The sequence below is a fragment of the Geotrypetes seraphini genome, chromosome 5 (assembly GCF_902459505.1).
Source record: "Geotrypetes seraphini chromosome 5, aGeoSer1.1, whole genome shotgun sequence".
Lineage (NCBI taxonomy): Eukaryota > Metazoa > Chordata > Amphibia > Gymnophiona > Dermophiidae > Geotrypetes > Geotrypetes seraphini.
Window position 1 is genome coordinate 182,451,505 of NC_047088.1, and position 19,424 is coordinate 182,470,928.

The 19,424-nt window shown below is 40.5% G+C and overlaps 1 protein-coding gene across 1 annotated transcript in view; it reads left to right on the plus strand.

Moving 5' to 3' along the window:
- The first annotated feature begins 1,202 nt into the window (after positions 1-1,202).
- The window catches only part of LOC117360736 (solute carrier family 40 member 1-like), a 32,362-nt gene continuing 14,140 nt past the window's right edge, over positions 1,203-19,424 (plus strand). The window contains exons 1-5 of the mRNA XM_033945017.1: positions 1,203-1,519; positions 2,505-2,572; positions 13,115-13,274; positions 13,382-13,497; positions 15,792-15,918. Of these exons, the coding sequence (XP_033800908.1) occupies positions 1,477-1,519; positions 2,505-2,572; positions 13,115-13,274; positions 13,382-13,497; positions 15,792-15,918 (514 nt within the window). The 5' untranslated portion in view covers positions 1,203-1,476. The remainder of the gene's footprint in view (positions 1,520-2,504; positions 2,573-13,114; positions 13,275-13,381; positions 13,498-15,791; positions 15,919-19,424) is intronic.

The following is a 19,424-nucleotide window of genomic DNA, read 5'->3' on the forward strand; positions in this document are numbered from 1 at the left end:
GAGGGTGTGAACAAAACTGACTGTGCAAGGAAACAGAGCATGCAAATATCAGAAAAAATGAAATTGCGGGCTGTGTATAAGATGTATTGATAATTTATAGTGTAGAGAGCACAAATGCACACACTTCTTCCCTGCAGAAAGGTAAAAACATGCCAAAATATGGTGAATTTTATAAAACGTTTTATTAAAATATTAACATGAAATCAAGCAGACAAATGCCTACCTGTTATTTCAAGGTTACCAGTACTGTTAATATTGAATGCCATATACTATAATTCCATCAGAAAGGTGAATCTTTAAAGTAACTTGTTTTAACTTCTAACTGAATTACGGTACCTAAAATTAATCTTTGTAATATTGCTGTCTATGAGGCAAACTGCCTTTTAATAAATATACCTCCCTCAGGTATGCAGCATAGGAAACAGGAAGCTTTTGAACGTACAGCAAAAACAATCAGAAAGAACGATAAATTCATAACAGTTATAGTATGATGCTGTATATTTGTAATAATGCTTCTGTTTGGTTGGTGCTCGGCCTATTCAAACAGGAAAGCGCCCCTAAAATGCGTTTTGTTGCTGTTTTTGTCTGTCCTTTGTGTTGAATGGCTGTGTCCAGTTTGCTCGGTCACTAAGGAGAAAAAAGCTGAGTGTGCACTATAAAGAGACAGGAAAGCTAATACTCGAGGGGCTTCTGTATTCTAATACTGAAATAGAACTATCCCTCCCGAATGATGCTTAACGGTGCTTACATGTAAATATTGTCACCCAAACTGAAGTGCTGCTGTCGACAAATCCTGGTCACCTTTCACCTACAAACAGGATCCTGCTGCCTAATATACATTTTTGCCAAGATGGACAGGATCCTGCTGCTTAATGTACATTTTGCCAAGATGGAAAACACTGCAAACATATATAGCTCGTGTCTCTAATCTAACATATTCTGGAGCTGATAAAAGACAGAAGGATCCCTGAACTTCAGGAATAATAATAAAAAAAAGATAATCGGGGACAACATAATCACCGAAAAGCAGCATTACCAGACACTGTGTGCAAAGCTCACTGAGGACCCCCAGCCCTGGCATCAGAGAAAGGGGCGGGGCATGCAAATCACTCACAGGGGATTGGCTGATCCCTCCATCCTGCGCAGGGCCAGTGCGCAAAACCTTTGACTTGTGCACCGACTTGAGCTATAAATGACGGGGAGGCGGCGGACGGAGAGCGCGGTGCTCTGACAGCTGATCTCGGGGCCGTGCGTTGGGGAAGGGAACGGGATTTCCCTGAAAACTCGCCGGAGCCGTATATTTCGCATAAGGCTATCGCTTTCCAACTTCAGCTACAGTGCTAGCTAAGTTTGGAAAGGCAGAAAAAAAATAGAAGAGGCGCACTTTTTTGTGCTTGTTTACTAAAGTTTGGGAATACCCCCAATTTAGCGCTAAACAGTCGCTTGGTGAGAAAGAAACAGCGAAACAATATCGCCATGGTTAGGACGGCCGAACAAAAGAATGCGGCAGGATGCTGGGGTATGTAATCTAGCGCGTAAATCATAGTGCAGCTATGTAGTATTGCATGTCTTCTATGGTGAAGGGGTTACCATTGGCTCAAAGCCCACTTTTTCGACGCTGCGTTTAGGTCCTAACCTTCCAACTTCTAATACACTATACCTCATTCCCTCTGTAGCCCCTATCCTCTCTACCTCTTCATCCCTTTATAATTCCCTTCATGAGCAGCATATTTTGATTCATCCTTTGTCCTGTGTGTCTGTCATAATTAGATTGTAAGCTCTTTCCAGCAGGGTTCGTCTCCTGCATGTCTAATGTACAGCCCTGCGTGCTTCTGGTAGCACTATAGAAATAATAAATAGTAATAATAGTATATGGCTGCAGGAAAGGAGGACTGGTTGAGATCTGGGTTTTACTTCCATTGAAAGCAATGGAAGTAAGGAGGGCAGATTGAGACATCTGGGTTTTACTTCCACAATGGAAGTAAAACCCGGATGTCTCAATCATCCTCCTTTTTCTGGAGCCATATGGTAACTCTGGCTGTGGTGAAATATGTAAGGCACTTTGTAAATATGTGACCAGCTCCTGGAAAAGGTGACTAAGGTCTCTAGAAACAAAAAAACGATGCTTTGAAAAAAATAATAATAATTAAAATAATTAAAAAAAAAAAAATCAAATGTAACCTTTTCAGACGCTTATGGACCCATGATATAAAATATTGGCCATGCTCAACATTTTGGATCTGAGACTTTAGTCACCTTTCCCCAGAAATGGTCATATATAGTTGCAATATTTCACTTGCATTGCTTATTAGGAAGCTTGCATACAATCAAATGTTGGTTTCTGTGCTTCTTTACAGCTCGTACTGAGTCTCATTTGACCAATTATGTCTAGGTGAACATTTTATTCAACCCTCTTTACAACTAGCCTTGGGATACATCCAAATAAGATGAAAAAAGCTGTTTAATATATCAAGCCTTAAATGCCTCCTCCACTTCCCTTGCAGGATCTTGTACCAGTTATGTCACTTCTGCCAAGTTTCTTCTCTACCTCGGCCATTCTCTGTCCACCTGGGTGAGTGAAATCATACTTATTGTAGAAATTACACTCTAACACATATCAGAGAGCAGAAAAGCAGCATTTGCTTTCTGTTCTTTTTAAGTATTATTATTAGTAGTAGTAGTAATAAGGTCTCTTACTTTCTTCTAAATTGAAATTCTCCATAATACATTGTGACAATTTTGATTATACTCAGAGCTGTCTACCATGGTTCCAGCTCATTAGAGAATTTTTGAGCCATTTCCAGTTTTGTAACCTCTGTCTCTAAAGAATCTGAGATTCTGGCAAGACTACAAATCCCAGAAAGCTCAGAGAGGGTAATTAAAAACAGGAAAAGACTAGCTTTAAACTGTTCTAATCACTTATGGCTAGATTCACTAACTTGAAGATCTGTGTCCGATCCGTGGGCGATTGCAGGCAGGCAGACAAATTCACTAAAGGCCTACATGCAAATGGGGGCGATCATTGGCATGCTCCTCCACCGACTGCACAGATCGCATGAGAGCAATCCTTGAGCAAGCGCAGACCATCTTTCTTGACTGTAGATGGTCTGCGCATATGCTGGCCCTTCGTGCCCGGCAGAGCTCTTTTACTTTTTTTTTTCTTAACTGACTGTTTATTTTTACTTCACGAGCCCGTGGTTTTAATCCGCTTTAAACCCACGGGTTAAAACCACAGTCTCGCACTGCGGGGAAGGGCAGGTGAGTCGGGGCTGAGCAGGGCAAGAGAGTCAGGGCTGAACAGGGCAGGAGAGTCGGGCTGAGCAGGGCAGGCGAGTCGGGGCAGAAAGGCAGAAGTTGGCAGAGAGCAGGAAAGGTCGTGAGCGACTGTTCCCCACCAGTTACTTCTTTTTGGATAGGCCAGCCCAGTCGGTGTTCCTGGAAAAGTTTAGTGAATTGCGTCCTTCCTACTTTGCATGCCGTTTACCCTCATTTGCATGCACTGATCGGAATCGGATCGGCGACGAGGTTAGTGAATCGGGTCGGGGTCGCAAACCGATCGGTACATGATCGGTTTGCTTAGTGAATCTAGCCTTTAGAGTTTTTAGTGGCAGTGTTAAAATATATAAAAAGTAGGTGAATATTTTTATAATGAGATATGAGCAAATCAGAATAAGAAGATATATCTGAAGCTGTAAAGATTTTACAAGACTGCATTCAGCTCCTATCTGGGTTGTTCGTTTGTCTAAGGATCTTAATAAAAAGTAGTACATATGAGTCAACTTTTCAAAATGATTGGGAGTGCTGAATCCAATGGAAATTGCTCCTCCCTGGACACAGAGCTGGCTCCTATGCAAACAGGACAGATTAAGATTATGGCATCTGTAGTTAAGATGGGGTTGGAGTGTCCTAGGAATGCCCTTTGAGACCCAGATGCTGAAAAGTTTTCCTTGCAAGTAAGAGTGGTTAAAACCAGTCTTAATTGCCAGGAAGCTCCATTTCCTATGTTCAAAAGGGATCTCCAGGACTTCTACTGATTACGGTAGCAACCACCATGAACCCTATGCAAAAGCGTTATAAGGAGCCCATTAGTATTTAAATGAGCACTCCTTGTAATGCCCAAAAGAGAAGCGGAGGGAACACCTACCTCCTACCGGGAAATTTTTTATGGCATTTCTGGAGCTGCCGTATTGTATGATTGTATTTAATGCTTCTAACATAGGCGTGGGACACAGACTCACACAACACATATATAGCAGCAGCTTAAAAAAAGGCTGAAGCAGAGCTGGCAGCCCTGCTCAGTACAGGCTAAGGTTTGTTTTATTTCAAGCTGAGACGAAAACAAAGAAGAATTCTTTACAACCTAGGGTTTATTTCATGCTGAGATGAAAACTAAGAAAAATCCTTCTAAGGCTTTGGGTAGCCCTGCTCTCCCCTGCCTGCTCATCTGATCAGGGCTCTGGGTGTGGGGGGGAGGGGGGGAGGAGCTGTGCCAGCCATTTTGCTTTTCTGTTCTTCTGAGCAGGCACCAGACTCCCCTTTTTTACTGGGCTACTCAGAACAAAATAGCATGCATACTATTTCCATGCTATTATGCTGAGCATAGAATGACAAAAGGAAATCGCTCCCAACCCCAATTTTCATTGCCGGGTTGCCCAACGCTTTGTGCATTCTGCTCTGAGACTGGAGTGTGAGGACAGGGAATCATAGTTTTTAAAACTTGATACCCTGGCATGTGCCTTAATTGCCTGTTCCTAAATCCAGCCTTGTGTACAGGTACATAATTTTAGTGATGACAAAAATCAAAACCTTAAGTTTTATTTCATTCACTATAAAAGGTCCAACTACAACACCATATTTGCCAGAGTGAGAACATAAATCCATGTTGGAAAGGTATTGGAAGTGCGAGTCCATAAACATGGCAGGAGCTTTCCTAGGACTTGCTCTTCCTGCATAATTGTGCCCTTTTGATCTTCTGAGTAGAGTTGCTTTCAGTGGAAGTAAAACTCAAATGTCTCAATCTGTCCTCCTTTTTCTGGAGCCATATGGTAACCCTAAGTCTCTGCTGCTACCCTTGATTACTATTTCTGCAGGTACTAGAATACTTCAGGATGAGACTATCGGAAATACAAATCTGGCCTAAAATCTTCCTCCTGGCACCAGGTCACATAGCTACTTTATGTGGATATATTTTGTAGCACTTCACTGGGCAGATCTCAACACTTTGCACAGATCAAAATAAAAACATGATGGCAGATAAAGACCAATGGCCCATCCAGTCTGCCCCTCCACAGTATCTACTATCTCATCCTCTACCTAAGAAATCCCACATGCCTCTCTCATGCTCCACCGGGAGACTATTCCACACATCTACCACCCTTTTTGTAAAGAAGTGCAGTATATACTCGAATATAAACTAATCCTAATATAAACCAAGGTATTTTTCCCCCTAAGAGAGGGAGAAAAAGGGTTGACTCGAATATAAATAGAAGCCCTCAAAATCTCAGTTTATATTCAAGTATATGGTAGGAGGAACCACAGGTATAGCAATATTTATTGTACTGAAGAGGAAGAGGATGGGAGGAAGGGCCTGGGTGTTGATCCAATTTAAAATATAGGTTTGAACAACTAATATACTTTTTTTTTTCTCCAAGAAAGTTCAGTCATGTTTTTATACATGTACTTTCCATCTACTTTCAGCCATTAGTACTTGACTTTATGATTATTTCACTATTTTCTAAGGAAGGAGTAGGAGGTCACTGAGAATCATTCAAGACAAACAAACCTTCTGCCTTCCTGTGAAATAATATAGAAACATAGAAAATGACGGCAGAAAAGGGCCATGGCCCATCTAGTCTGCCCACTCTAATGGCCCACCCCCTAACTTCCTCCATGAAGAGATCCCACATGCCTATCCCATTTTTTCTTAAAATCTGGCATGCTGCTGGCCTCAATTACCTGTAGTGGAAGATTATTCCAGTGATCAACCACCCTTTCGGTGAAGAAATATTTTCTGGTGTCGCCATGAAATTTCCCACCTCTGATTTTCAACGGATGCCCTCTTGTTGCCGTGGGTCCTATAAGAACAAAGATGTCTTCTTCCACCTCGATACGGCCCGTGACATATTTGAACGTCTCAATCATGTCTCCCCTCTCTCTGCGTTCCTTGAGTGAGTATAGCTGCAACTTACCAAGCCGTTCCTCATACGGAAGATCCTCGAGTCCCGAGACCATCCTGGTGGCCATTCGCTGAACCGACTCAACTCTCAGCACATCTTTTTGGTAATGTGGCCTCCAGAATTGTACATAGTATTCCAGATGAGGTCTCACCATGGATCTGTACAACGGCATTATGATCTTGGGCTTACGGCTGATGAAACTTCTACGGATACAACCCATGATTTGTCTAGCCTTGGATGAAGCTTTCCCCACTTGATTGGCGGTCTTCATGTCTTCACTAATGATCACTCCCAAGTCTCGTTCTGCTGCAGTCCTTGCTAGGGTCTTACCATTTAGGGTGTAAGTTCTGCATGGATTATTGCTGCCAAGGTGCATGACCTTACATTTTTTGGCATTGAAACTTAGTTGCTAAGTCTTTGACCGATGCCCTCCATGCGCGCTCCCACCAGTGCTGTAGTCACAAGGAAGGTGTTGTAATGACTATCTTTCAAGGGGAAGAACAGTTAATGCAGAATACTAGTGTAACATGATGCGCCAATTAAAGGAAGCATTGAAAAAAATAAAAGAGAGGGAAATGCAGAAAAGGAGTTCTCTTTGTGCAGGACAATGCACCTGCTCACAAGGTTGGCAAAACAATGGATGTTTTGATGCAGTTGGAGTTTTATTGCTAGACCATCTCCCATACTCACCAGATTTTGCCCCATCTGACTATTTTCTGTTTCCGAGCCTTAAAAAGGAGTTTGAAAGTGTGACAATTTTTGAGTGATTTGGAGGTGATCGTAGCAGCAGAACAGTATTTCAGTGACCAGACAGTTATTTTGGGGGAAGGGTTACAAACACTTCAGACATGATGTACCAAGTATGTTGAATTTAGGGGTGAATATGTGGAATAGCTTGTAAGTTTCATGGCTCCACGTCATTTCTTTCTCGGATGGGCTGAGAACTTTTCAGCACCCCCTCGTAATACAGAGACAATAAACTTATCTCATAATTCTATAATTTTGTACTCACATTTTGGCATTTAGTATACAAAATTGTGTGCATGGCAGTTATGTACATAAGCTAATTGGTAAATGAAGGGCTAATTGGTTCTAACAACCAATAATAAGAGATAATTACATCACATTAGTGATTTCTATTCCGCCATCACCTTGTGGTTCAAAGCGGATTACAAAAGGAGTTATCTGGCCATTTCAAGAGGAATTAAAGAGTAGTTGCTTCAGAGAACTGTGAGTTCCCGTAGTCTCTCGAGACTACGACGGGAACTCCCTACAGCCATTTCCTCATGGCGATCTGCACGGGGCAGGAGCGTAGGAAGATTGCTCCTGCCCCGAAAGCCAGCTAAACTACCAGGTAAGGCCGGGAAGGCGGCAGGGAGGTAAAAAATATGGGTATTTTTATTTTCCCCCTCCCCAGAAAAAAATCGCGATTATGTGAAATCGCGAGTGCAGAAACCGCGAATGGGGAGGGGGAAGTGTACTCTCATTTATGTGTATAACTGTAACATTTAACCTTTTCCTATCGTGTGTCCCGAATGATGTGACATTGCAAAAATGTCATTGCCATTGTGGATAAACAAGTCTGTATGGACTAATAAAGAGCCAGGAACACAAAATATTTGAATTTACAGACTTATGACTTATTTACATTATGTTTACAATAGCCGTAAATGATAACGGTGAATAATACAAAACTTTGCTAAAATAATTATGATTGGAACCAGCGTAATGTAAAATTTATTAAGATAGGGAAAAGTTAATAGCGATCATTTACATCAGCCATTGACATGGCATAATCAGCCACACCCAATCGTTGGCTTGTAAATACTGACTTACTCTACCCTGTAATGGCAGTTACACATGTTGCTTGGCGCACAGTGTCTCAGCACCTAAATTATGGAAACCTGTTCTGAATGACTCCATTATTATGCAATATCAGCAATTAACCAGCTAACTGCCAACTCTGCCAAGGGAATGCCCCCAAAATAGGCAGTTTCACTTTAGGTGCTAAGGCCCCTATTCTATAAACAGCACCTAAATCATGGGCACTTAACAAATGCAGTGCCTAGCGCTTGTCAATCTCAAGTTAGCGATCATTTGTACAATTGCACTTAGCAGCACCTAAAGTGGGCTTAGGCAGCAGTAGGCATCTGAATCTTAAGCACACCTTATTTTTGCCAAGGCTTTTTTTGGCCTAAATACTGGTCCCTAAGTCCACTTTAAGTGCCTACTTGGAAAACACACCTATGATCCACCCCTAACCATGGCCAGGCGCCTACCCGAAAATGGTAGGCTCCTACTGTGTTAGGCGCCTACCACCCAATTAATTTTAATTTAAGCCCATTATAAAGTGCTGATTGCTTGTTATTGGTGCCAATTAATCTTTTTTTAATTAAGTTAGATGTCTAGATTGGCTAGGCGTGCTGATCTAAGTGCCTAACTTTAAACATCTTTTATAGAATCAGGGCCTAACTGGGCATTTTCAGCAGCACTGTCTGGTTAAGTGCTGCAAAATATGCCCAGTTAGCCCTGGACAAGCAATTGAAATGGCCAAAAGCTGTTTTTGATCATTTAAGTGGCTTTGAATATCTACCCTTACATTGACATTCTAGGGGTTATGTAAAAAGAAATGGAGAAAGAAGCAGAATATTATTATGCATGTCTATAGCTCCCTAATGCAACTGCACATTGAATACTGTGTGCAGTTCTGGTTGTCTCATCGCAAAAATTGTAAGGCCAAACTAGAAAAGATTTGGAGAAGAGTGACAAAAACAATAAATAAGATAGGCAATTTAGGGTTCTTTGTCATGGAGAAAATATGACTGAAAGGAGATATGATAAAAGTTTGTAAGTTTACAATATCATGTGTACAGTAGATTGGTTAAATGGGGAATGATTGCTTAACCTTTCAAGCAACAACAAAATTAAGTGAGCACTCCATGATTTTTTGAGGGGACTGTTTTCATACATTTCTTGACCAGCTTTACTTGTTTGACCTGAGGAGAAGCAATGTTCACTTACAAAAGCTACTCACATATAGGCCAAACTCCTAGGCTGCACCTTTGCTGTTAATGTGTGATCATTTCTGCATTAACAACTGATGTGAAATGGCATGGAGAATGGATGACCCTAAAAACAAAAAGGAGAAATCTGTCCCACATCGATAACAAACAGAAAAACAAGAGACAGTGGGACACGTAGATAACCGGATTCAATACTATCTTTAATTCACTATTAAAAGGTTTGATATTCAAATGATGTTCATAAACATGCCTTGTTGAGTTTTCCATGACTGAATCTTGCATGTTTGTGAACATCATATGAATATTGTGCCTTTCAACAGTGAATTAAAGACAGTATTGAGTCCTGGTTATCTACGTGTCCCACTTTCTCTTGTTTCCATGGAGAATGGATGAAACATGAGGGGATGGCACCTTTCAGTTAACATGTAATTTTAAATTACCATGCATTAACTGTTAATGCAGCAGATTTGCGAGGCCACTGAAAAGTTCTCAGCCCAAACAACAAAGTTGGAGCAGTCTTCATCGAGGACTATACACTTAATCCAGTGATTTCCCACTTTTTTTTGTTCCATTGGAAAAATGTGGAATGAAAAAATGTAGAAAATCGCTGGACGAAGTGTATAGCCTTCGAAGGAGACTACCCCGACTTTGTTGGTTGGGCTGAGAACTTTTCAGTGGTCCCTCATAATGCAGCACAATTAATGCCACATAAATTGAGGCAGCTAACTGTGTTGCTTTATGCATGGTATAGACATTTCTTCTACAGTAACTGTGTGGAAAGATTATGAGACTGCCCCAAATAGATAAGAGGTTGTTTTTTGTTTTCCACACATTAACTGCAAAATCTTAACACAAAAGTAAATAGGGGTCGTGGTGTAGTAAGCTAATGCAATATAACATATCACTTCATATTGGTTTTTATTTAACCTTTATTTCCATACAATCAAATGGACTAACACAGCAACAAAACTGATCAGTTCAGGAAACCAAAGCCTGGGAGAGACAGAGATGTACTTCCTTAGCATTCATTGTACTGGCTTATCTAGCTAAAAACTGCATTTTACATTTGTTAGGAAATAGGTTTCAGGTCAGTCTTCTGTCCATAGTGTATTTCAACAAAAACAAAAAGAGAACACTATAATCAGAGAAACACTTTGTAAGTTTACAAGAGGAGCTCAGAACCGTAAGGCCATGTTTTTCATGTAGATGTCTGTTTTTGGACTTAGGCCTGGGATAAATAGGGTGCATCTAAGTTTAGGATGCCTAAGCCCACTTTAGCTACTAGGCCCGATTCTAGAAAATGCACCTAGCTTTTATAGAATCGCGCTTAAGTACTACACTACTCAGCGCCCAAGTTTTAGGTACAATTTATAGAATTGGGCCGTATGTGCCCATTGATATTTTAGACATTTTTTCTAAAAAAAGATTTTCACGTCACACATAACCAGTGCATAAACGTCCATTTCTCTATATATTTTACAGCACGCTCTGTGTTAGGAGATCCTGTTCTAATATCCTAGTGGAACTTGAAACATCCCAACCTGGATGTCTCGATTCCAATTTGAACATCCTTTCTAAAACACTACTCTATGGGGCCTTTTACGAATCTGCAGTAAAGCGCTAACACCCACTTACTGCAGCTTAAAATACCTTACAGCAGGGTGCTCGGGCACACCTTCCCCATATGCTAAAAAATTGATTTTATTTTTTAGCTTAGGGGCAGGTTGGGGTTCATAGTAGGCATGCATGTTCTTGGTTGTGAACCGCCTGGAACTTACGGTTGGGCGGCATACAAGAATAAAGATGTTCTGCGCTAATCGGTTAGAACAGCTGCATTGCCATGTGCTAACTGATTAGTGTGTGAGCCTTTAACATAAAAAAATAGGTGTCGTTAAGTACTCACATGTTAATGGTCATGTGTGAATGGGAAAATTAGCACTTGATCGTTAATTCTAAAAAAATAGAAAAAGCGGTCATTTTACCCATATGGAAAAATGGCCTTGGCATGTGGAAGTTACCTGCATAAGGAGGCCGCTTTTTATGACAGTTTGATAAACGGCCCCTATGTGTTTATACAGATATTTTATAAAACATGTGCCTAAGGGCTCCTTTTACAAAGGTGTGCTAGCATTTTTAGCGCACGTACTGGATTAGCGCGCGCTAGCCGAAAAACTACTGCCTGCTCAAGAGGAGGGGTAGCAGCTAGCGCACTTGGCATTTTAGCGCGCGCTATTCCGCGCGTTAAGGCCCTAACGCGCCTTCGTAAAAGGAGCCCTAAGTCATGACTCCCCATGTGCTGCACCCTAACTCCTGCTCTGAAACATGCTTACTATAAAAATACCTGACAACTTGGACCTTATTACCTAATTTTATATGAGACTATTTATAGGCCCAAAACAACATTTTAGGCTCAAAACCAGTTTATGAAATTATATTTGACTCTGATATATATGCATTAAAATATTTTTCTGTGTTTTAATTAAATTTTACATGCATTATTTTCAGAAAAAATTGGCCAAAACATTCCAAAAATGATCTTAAAATGAACCATTTTTCTTTGCGTGTCCAGAGTGTTGACTTACGTAGCGGCAAGTTGTCCACATCAACATATTTCTGCCTAGAAGAGCTTACAACCAAGGGCTTCTTTTACAAAGCTGCGGTAGCAGTTGCTGCTGTGGTAATTGCTCTGACGCCCATAGGGTTTTAATGGGTGTCGGAGCATTTGCCTTGCAACAGCCACTACCATGGCTTTTGTAAAAAGGGGGGAGGGTGTAAGTTCTTCTGCTATTCTGGAGGTATTGTGTAAATAGGCCTCCAACATTTAGGCACCAAGAATGAACGTAACTGACCATTTGAGAAAAGAAGAATCATATATAAATCATATATAAATTGTAGTTCTTCCCTTTTCTCCCAGTGTTTTCATGTCATAAGTATGTCTGTTTTGTTGGTCTATGTTTAATTATTTAATATGTTCGTCTCCTATCTATTTTAAATTGCTATGTATAACGCTTTGTACCTCTGGAGAAGCATTTAATCAAAATTCGAAGAAACTATGAAACATATTTTCCAATTGGCCTTTTCAAATTGAAGAAATGAATTTGGGACTGCAATCTGTATGTAGCTATTGATTTTTTTGTTAAGAAAATTTTCAGTTTGCATTTTTATTATTGAAATTTTGATTGTCGTACAATTTTATGAATTTTAGAAAAAACCCACCTTTTTCTTTTTAATTCTTTTCTTTTCTATTCTTGAATGGAGTTCTTTTCTTAATTGATGTGAAATATATATTGTAAACTGCTTGGGTCCTTTTTTTGGCTGTTAGGCGGTATATAAAGTTTTTAATAACCATAAACATATCAAGTCCTATCCCTTTAATCTTTAAAAGATATGCATTTATTTGCCCTGCTACACTAATATTCTATGAAGGAAATTAGGTGCCTTCCTTCTTGTATACAGTAGACTCAAAATAATTTGCCCTGTCAGTTTGTTTGGGAGGGGGGGGGTGTGGCTTAGTAAATCAGGCCCTAAAACTGAGGTTTGCAATCTAGTCATATTGGTTATAAATTGTGGTTATACTGGAAGACATAATGTTGTACGAGGCCCACAGTCCTAGATAAGGCATGTGGGACACGCTATTTCAACCTTGGTATACTAAGCACTTGGTAATGGTGACCTTTGTATATATAATTTAGGTCCCCTTTTACGAAGCTGATTACTGCGGCAGCCCCCGGTAATCGCACCGAAGCCCATTGGGAATGAATGAGCTTTACTGGTGTTGCTGCGTGGCAGCCACTAGCATGGCTTGGTAAAAGGGGGGGTTTAATTAGTTTGCTGAGATAATAATCAATTAGAATTGATCACTGATGCATTGTAGCAAAATGTAAACAATCAAGATGTTTCTGCTGCTGGTTACAGGGTGATCGAATGTGGCACTTCGCAGTGTCGGTTTTTCTGGTGGAACTCTACGGGAACAGCCTGCTCTTAACCGCAGTGTATGGGCTGGTGGTTGCAGGATCTGTTCTTCTTCTGGGGGCCATCATTGGAGACTGGGTGGATAAGAATTCAAGGCTCAAAGGTAAGCAAAAGGAGCAGAAATCTTCACTTTGTTGCAGTGACAGAAACGTGTGCTTGCTCTTCTACCTAATCAGTATTTTATATGTCTTCTTTTTCATCCCGATCCAGTGGCACAGACTTCACTGATTGTCCAGAATGCCTCTGTCATCGTGTGTGGCATTATCCTGATGGCGGTTTTTCTATTCAAGGCACAGCTTGTATCGATGTACCATGGATGGCTTCTTGTAAGTTCAAGCCGGCTTTTCATTATTTATTTATTGACCGGTCTGTACTGTTCAGAGCAGATGCCAGAGTAAACATAATCAGATAATCAGGGTACCAAGGCTAGCACAGTCTTCATCAACATTCTTACTTTTATTTAGTAAAATGATTTCCTAAACCATCAGAGCACATGGGCTCTGATTCTGTAAAAGACGCCTTACATGCCTTTTGGTGTGGTTCTGGGAGCCTATTTTAAAAATCATAAGGTGCTGATGTTGCCTATATAAAATAGACTTTAAATAGACACCTTCTTAGACTTCTCACATAGATTCATTGTTACAAAATTACTGCCTCGTGGAACTCAGTCGTTTCATTGCAAACTAAGAAGACACACAGAAGCTCACATGAGAGCTTTTGAGCTGAGTGAACCCATGATTAAATGGACCTAGACAGAATGGGTTAGAGGTGGGATTAACTGAGGAAAAGAAAATCTTATTTGAATAAAGTTGCAAAGAATGAGACCTCTGAGAAATCTGAATGGGAAACAGTTAATAGAGTACGTGTGACTGCAGAAAGAGATTGCTAGATTTATAAAAGCAGGAAACTACCCTATCTAATCAATGTTACTGACAAGAAATCCAGACATGTAGGATGAGGCTTAAAGGTAAAACCTGTGATTGCAAAAAAACTTCAGCAGGTGGGTTAGAGGTGAGATTAATAAAGGTAGGGCAACTTAAATTGAAGGAAACTGCGAGATGTGAGGTTTTCTTGGTTGTTATATGAAAATAGCAAAAGGTGCTGAGGGAAATGAATTCTGCTCCAATAAGTTTCTAGTCTGTGTAGATGAAAAGACTGATGTAAGAAATGTGATTTTAAAAAAGTGGCAGGTCTGCAGGCTTGAGATGAGCAGACATTTTGCCAAGGGCTATCTTGGTAATCCTTGGTTTCATGTCTCTTTTGTTAGCTTGTGGTGTGTCATGGGCCTAATAAAGCATAACTTATATGAGCTTTTTTTTCTGATGTAAATTTCTGAACATCCAAGTATTACTCTGATTTGTGTCTTGGGTTGCAGCTCTAAATTTTTTCAATAGCAGACAACAATTAGTGGGAAGGTTAATCAATTTTAATTTGTTTGGTCTGATTTGGCTATTATATAAGAACAATTTGCTTTGGCTGCTGATTAATACAAGAATATAAGAATAGCTATATTGGGTCAGACCAGTAGACCAGTATCCTGTTTCCACAGTGGCCAATCCAGGTCACAAATACCTGGCAAAAACCCAAATAGTAGTTACATTCCAGGCTACCAATCCCAGGACAAGCATTGGCTTCCCCTATGTCTGTCTCAATAGCAGACTATATACTTTTCTTCCAGGAACTTGTCCAGACATTTTTTTTAAACCCATCTACATTAACCGCTGTTATAACATCCTCTGGCAATGCGTTCCAGAGCTTAAGTATTCTCCGAGTAAAAAAATATTTCCTCCTATTGGTTTAAAAAGTATTTAACTTCGAGTGTCCCATAGTTTTTGTAATTTTTGATTGAGAAAAAAAAATCAATTTGCTTGTACCCATTCTATACTACTCAGGATTTTGTTGACTTCAATCATATCTCCCCTCAGCCGTCTCTTTTCCAAGCTGAATAGCCCTAACCTCTTTAGTCTTTCCTCATACAAGAGGAGATCCATCCCCTTTATCATTTTGGTCGCTCTTCTTTGAACCTTTTCTAATTCCACCATATTTTTTTTGAGATACAGTGACCAGAATTGAACACAATACTCAAGGTGAGGTTGCACTATGAAGCGAAACAAGACATTATAACATTCTTAGACTTATTGTTTTTGCTTTTTTTAAATAATTCCTAGCGTCTTGTTTGCTGTTTTGGCTGCTGCTGCACATTGGGTGGAAGGTTTCAGCGAATTGTCTATGAACAATTTACATGTTCTGTACTTTTTAAAAATACAAACAACTTGGAGTTAAGATGTCAAATTAAGAAGAATGTGCCACGTTATTGCATGATAGGAATATGAATATGTGACACAAGTTAGCATTCGAGGGGCCGCTGTAAAGATCTCAGCCCAGCCAATAAAGTTGGGGGCAGTCTCTATCGAAGGCTATGCATTTAATCCAGTGATTTTCCACTTTTTTTTTGTTCTGTCAGAAAAATACGGAACGAAAATTGCTGGACTAAGTGTATAGCCCATGATGAAGACTGCCTCAACTTTGTTGGTTGGGCTGAGAACTTTTCAGAAGACCCTCATAAATGAAACAAAGTGCTTTACTTTAAATAATGCTTTACTATCTCTTCACTCTTTAGACAGTTTGTTACATTCTGGTGATCACAATTGCAAACATTGCAAACCTGGCGAGCACTGCAATGTCCATCACCATTCAGAGAGACTGGATCATTGTGGTTGCAGGAGAAGACAGAAGTAGACTGGCAGGTACAAATATCCTTTTGCATGCTGAGGATCTCATTTTAGTGGGTTACAAGTCACCACAAAAAGCTAGTCAGCAGATTCTTCTACTGTTCTCCAGGAAGTACTAAAGAACAATAGATTTAAAATGTTTGTTCTTGCTGCTGCAAGGCTATAATTGCTAGGTAATGACTGTTGTAAATCTTAATTAAAATATGACTTTGTAGCCATAAAAATTCTGAGTTCATATGTTAAGGACAGCAGTTGACAGGAGCCCTATGTTAAGGTCAGCAGTTGACAGGGGCCCTATGAAGACTAACTTAACACATCTCTGCAAAGAAACTTACAAATGTATATTTTGCTCATTTCTTTTTGAGTTTTGCTTGTGATAGACTGAAACTCAGTTGAGGAGGCAGCAAATATTTTTTTTTGGGGGGTGGAATGAGCATTCTAGAACAGGGGTAGGTAATTCCGGTCCTTGAGAGCCACAGGCAGGTCAGGTTTCCAGGATATCCACAATGAATATGTATGAGATGGATTTGCATACACTGCCTCTTTGAGATGCAAATCTATCTCATGCATATTTATTGCGGATATCCTGAAAACCTGACTGTCTAGGGCTCTCGAGGGCCAGAATTGCCTACCCCTGTTCTAGAAAACCAGGTTATAACATGAGACTCAAAGCTAGTAGACTCGGGAATAACCTTTGAAAAAGTTCCTTAACAGAAAGAGGGTGGTGGATGCATGGACTACCTCCCAGTGGAGATGGTGGAAGCATCAGCTAAGCACAGAAAATCAGAGCCATCTGTAGGCTGGAGCTGGGTCTGGGCCTAGACAAACCTTCAGCTTCACATACCCCTTAACTTTGAGGTCCCTATCTCCACAATCATGATCAACAATCCAATAAATAATTGGACACCATACTTTTAAAATTAAACTCCTTTTACAGATAAAAGTATGTGCAGATGACTCTTCTGATTTTGTCACTGTCTGGGCTATTGCTTTGCTTTAACTACAGCTGCTGTATGCTGCCGCCCTAGGTGAAGCTGCTGCCCTAGGTGACTGCCTAATTGTGCCTAATGATTGTATCAGCTCTGGCTGCTGTAGTCCTGCTGCTGTCTGACCTACATGATTATTCTCACGCAGACAGCCAGTACCAGGACAAGAGAAGCAGCCGCACTTTAGGAAGAAAAGCATCTAGACTGCTGAAAAACTCGCACGAATTATAGTAGTCATAATTTACACGTGACTCTGCCCATGTGTGTGTGCCCACCTTCAAATTACATAGCATTTCATTTAGACTTCATTTCATAGAATTGCACATAGGGCTCCTTTTACTAAGGTGCGCTAGTGTTTTTAGTGCACGCAGGAAATTACCGTGTGCTATGCTTCTAGAACTAATACCAGCTCAATGCTGGCGTTAAGGTCTAGCGCGTGCGGCAAAGTAGCGCGCCCTATCCCGTGCGTTAAAGCCCTAACGCGGCTTAGTAAAAGGAGCCCATAGTGTGGTGTTACCGAGAACTGGCTGCGGTTGCCGTCTCCTTCATCCTTATCCCACCAGAAAGCCAGCTCATACTCGTCCTCCATCTGCACTACTGCTGTGTCGGTCAACCAATCTTTAGGTGCAGTAGAACCATTTGTTCTAGCCTAAAAATGGCCCTGCAGAAGATCATTGGTGGCAAAGAAGGAAAGGAAATGTCAAAGATCAACTCTGGTTCTTGGTATTGCCAAGGGAAGAAAATTGGATAGATTAGAATATTAGATGGACCTTGTGGACTTTATTTCCCATCATAGGATTAGATTTATTGGATGTAACGGGCAGTATTAGTAATTAGGCCCCATTATCAAGAATGGGTCATGTGTTAAATAATGGGGGTCTTTTACTAAGGTGCGCTAGCCAATTTAGCGGGCGTTAATCGATTTAGGGCGCACTAATTGTTAAAGTGCCCATGGGTTAGCTAAATCGGTTAGCGTGCCTTAGTAAAAGGACCCCAATGTGCATTAATGTATGATAAGGTACACTAAGGGCTCCTTTTACTAAGGTGCGTTAGGGCTTAATGCGCAGAATAGCGCTCACTAAATTGCCGCGCACGCTAGACCTTAACACCAGCATTGAGCTGGCGTTATTCTAGAAGCATACCGCGCGGTGCAGTGAGTGGTAATTTCATGCGTGCGCTAAAAACGCTAGCGCACCTTAGTAAAAGGAGCCCTAACAGTTCAGTGCATGTTAGGAAATCTGTTCTATGATAATTCACTTTCTGAGAGATATCTGTTCCGCTAAACACCTTGATTATGCAGCAGTGCCAAACCTATTTTCTAATATCTGTTTCTATAGAGCAGCATTTAGTCTTTTTTTTAAGTAGCTCCTTTTACAATGCCACGGTATAGATTTCTACCGCAGGCCAGCAAGATAAATGCTCCAATGCTCATAGGAATTCTGTGAGTGTGGGAGCATTTACCTCGCTGGCCCGCGATAGAAACCTCTACCCCCAACTTTGTAAAAGCCAGCGTAAATTACTATTTGTGAACTAAATGCTTGATAAAACAAAATCTCATATTCCCAAATTGAGAAAAATAAGTGGGCTAATGTGAAAGACAAGTTCCTCCTACTGACAGTTTTAGGATTGTGTCTCCTACAGTAAAACAGGGATGATCTAAACAGTAGGCAAACTAGGGTGGCAGTTTCTAGAGGGCAGCAAGGAACAGCTTCACTCACAGACTCAAAGAACCATTAGTGCATATATTTATCCTCAGGGAGGGTGGGCAAATTTCATACAGGTCATTTACCTGAATAAATGGCTTTTGGCAACATAATACTGTGTTTTGTATATATTTTGTGGAAGATGTTGTTGTGATTACTCTTTTATATACAGTATATTTGTTTTATTATATTTTGTATGGTTTTTATATAATCTGCTTTGGTCACAAGCAGAATATAAATGGAATGAAAATAGCCAAGTTTATCAAAATCTTATGGGTGAGGGGACTAGGCTGTTATCTAATACTCTTGTCCCTGAAATAAAAGGTAGGCAAAGAAAAAAAAATTGGGTGTGGTATTAAAGGGTATTATAGATTATAGAGTACAATGATCAGTGCATCTGAAGGAGAATGCTGTGAGCCTGGTTCCCCCCCCCCCCCACCTCCCATTTGTACTGGAATTATCCCTCCCTTTTACAAAACCACAATAGGGGTTTTTAGTACAGGTCGGCGCACTGAATGCTCTGCGCTGCTCCCGACACTCAAAGAGTTCCTGTGAGCATCAGGAGCAGCGCAGCGCATTCAGCGTGCCGGCCTGTGCTAAAAACCACTTTTGTGGTTTTGTAAAAAGGGGGGGGGGGTTATATGTTGGTAATAAAGAAAATATAAATTTTACATTTTTGCATTTCACTACAATATATGCTAAGATAAAGGAGTAAGACCATCTGCTAAACATAAAAGGGTTTATGTCACATATATAGATTAAATATATACATAACAAATAGTTTAATTAGAATTCTACTAAAACCCAACATGGCCATGTTTTGGCACATGCC